At 51.8% G+C, this 2,231-nt stretch overlaps 1 protein-coding gene across 1 annotated transcript in view; it reads right to left on the bottom strand.

The window, feature by feature from the left end:
* The window catches only part of Rfc2 (replication factor C subunit 2), a 15,592-nt gene that overhangs the window by 1,651 nt on the left and 11,710 nt on the right, over positions 1-2,231 (bottom strand). Inside the window, exons 9-10 of the mRNA XM_005344656.2 lie at positions 1,859-1,939; positions 717-830 (exon numbers count right to left, since the gene is read on the bottom strand). Of these exons, the coding sequence (XP_005344713.1) occupies positions 717-830; positions 1,859-1,939 (195 nt within the window). The remainder of the gene's footprint in view (positions 1-716; positions 831-1,858; positions 1,940-2,231) is intronic.

Consider the following 2,231-nt stretch of genomic DNA (forward strand, 5'->3'; position numbering starts at 1 on the left):
GGAGCACTTAGGGTGAGCACCACCACACCTAGTCTCACTGCGGAGCACGTGAGGGTGAGCACCACCACACCTAGCAGCACACATCTTATGCCGGGCCAAAGAGCAACCCAGGGCTCTGCACACTCGAGGTGTGCACTCTCCCAACTGAGCCACCCCGTCAAATTCTTTTTTGTTGTTTTGTTTTTCAAGACAGGGTTTCTCTGTGTAGCCCTGAAACTCGCTTTGTAGACCAGGCTGGCCTTGAACTCAGAGATCCACCCGCCTCTGCCTCCCAAGTGCTGGGATTCAAGGCGTGCATCACCACTGCCCGGCTCTAGTCAAATTCATTAACCAAGGTTAAATGTACACTTGTCTGAGCTGGTGGTCTCACACCTGGGAACCCAACCATGTAGAACAAGAACCTGGCAGCCATGCTATCTCATGCGTGCCAGCATGCAGTGACATTTTAGTTACAAATGCCTTTCCTAGAGAACAAGTGACCACAACACAGCCACACAGCAGAATACTGCTCAGTGATAAGGGCCAGGCAATGGGCACGCTACAGCAGAGCTGGAGGGCACTATGCACTGAAGAAGCCAATGCACGGTAGTGTGGTAGTGCACGCATGTAGCCCCAGCTTGTGCTACACTGTAAGGCCTTGTCTAAAAATAAAGCAAGAAGCCGCTAGACTCAAAAGGTGGCAAAAGCGCACAAGGTATTCCTGAGCTCTGACTAACCTTGATGAATTCCAGTTTCAAGTATTCGGCCATCGGAAAGGTTTTACACACTCGGAAAATGTTCCCGATGACGTCCTCTGGTGAGTAGCCCAGGTGCCACAGGTGAGCAAGAATCTAAATGAAAGACAAAACAGGCTCTGAACACCGTGACTAGGGAAGGGAGATGGAGTTGGTCCCACAGTAGTCCTAGCCCATCACCATCAGCTTGGCCCGGGTGACCCATGAGGCTCTGAGGAACACCTGAACCTTATGGAGGTGCTGGTGGCCCCATGGATGCCTTGTGTCACCCAGCCCTCTGATCACGCAGGTAAGTTAGCCCGCTTTCCCAGCAGGTGCCTGTCTTCAACTACGGGCACGATGGTCTGACATCCTGCCTACATCATGTCTCTACCCAGAGCTTTCCAGGTGGAATTCCTCACTGCTGGCTCTCCCAGGCTCAGTAAGGACCAGACGACCTAAGCAGGGCAGGATTCCATTAGCCCTGTGTCTCCTTCCCTTCCCGTCCTCTTCCCCCAGTCTGGGGCTGTGTCTAAAGAGTCCATTGAGCTTTGGCAACTTGGGGTGGATTCTGGTAGTGTTAGGATTAGCTTTGTTCTTCCTTCAGTAACCAGCCTCGTCTGTTCCTGTTTCCCTGCCCAACCCTGCCCTGCCCCTAGTCAACTGGACTGGAAGCTGACATGCAGATTAAAAAAAAAAAAAGTGTGGGGGCTGGAGAGATGGCTCAGTGGTTAAGAGCATTGCCTGCTCTTCCAAAGGTCCTGAGTTCAATTCCCAGCAACCACCACCACATGGTGGCTCACAACCATTTGTAAAGAGGTCTGGCACCCTCTTCTGGCCTTCAGGCATACAGACAGAATATTGTATACATAATAAATAAATAAATATTTTTTTTTAAAAAAAGTAAAGTGTGTTAGCCCCATGCCCTCAGCACCACAATATGCCATGCCTCCCGCCATGATGGGCTGCAGGCTCTCCAAGCAGATCCAAGCAAAGCCTGCTGCTCCTGAGCCGCTTCTATCAGGTTCTGAGTGACAAGCAAAGTGAGAAAGTCCACCCGAAGCCGAGGGTGATTTTAAGGGTCAAGGGCAGTGGTGCGGAGTCCTGGTGGCACCATGGAAGCCAGGAGAGGAACAAAGGCCCACCTTATAAGCCTCATCGATGTTGGCATCCACGCAGTGCTGGATCATCTCCTTCACCAGCAGGGGGTGGGGCTCGTCACAGACCTGAGCAAACACCAGGAGAGGCAGCATGAGGCCCCACGGACTAGTTAGTCAGCACCAATTCTCCAATAACTGGAATGGGATTTGGGAACTCTTCTCACTTCCACAGACACCCCCAATTATGGCAGCTCCTGATGCCATGGTTACATTTCTCATGTCCGAAATGAACGAACCACAAAGCAGGCAAAGGCCCCAAAGACTCTTCCTGGTGGTATTGATGGCATGGAGCTGTGCATAGTGACACACGCCTATATCCTAGGTGCTGTGCACAGTGACACACGCCTGTATCCTAGGT

The sequence above is a fragment of the Microtus ochrogaster genome, chromosome 2 (genome assembly GCF_000317375.1).
Source record: "Microtus ochrogaster isolate Prairie Vole_2 chromosome 2, MicOch1.0, whole genome shotgun sequence".
NCBI lineage: Eukaryota > Metazoa > Chordata > Mammalia > Rodentia > Cricetidae > Microtus > Microtus ochrogaster.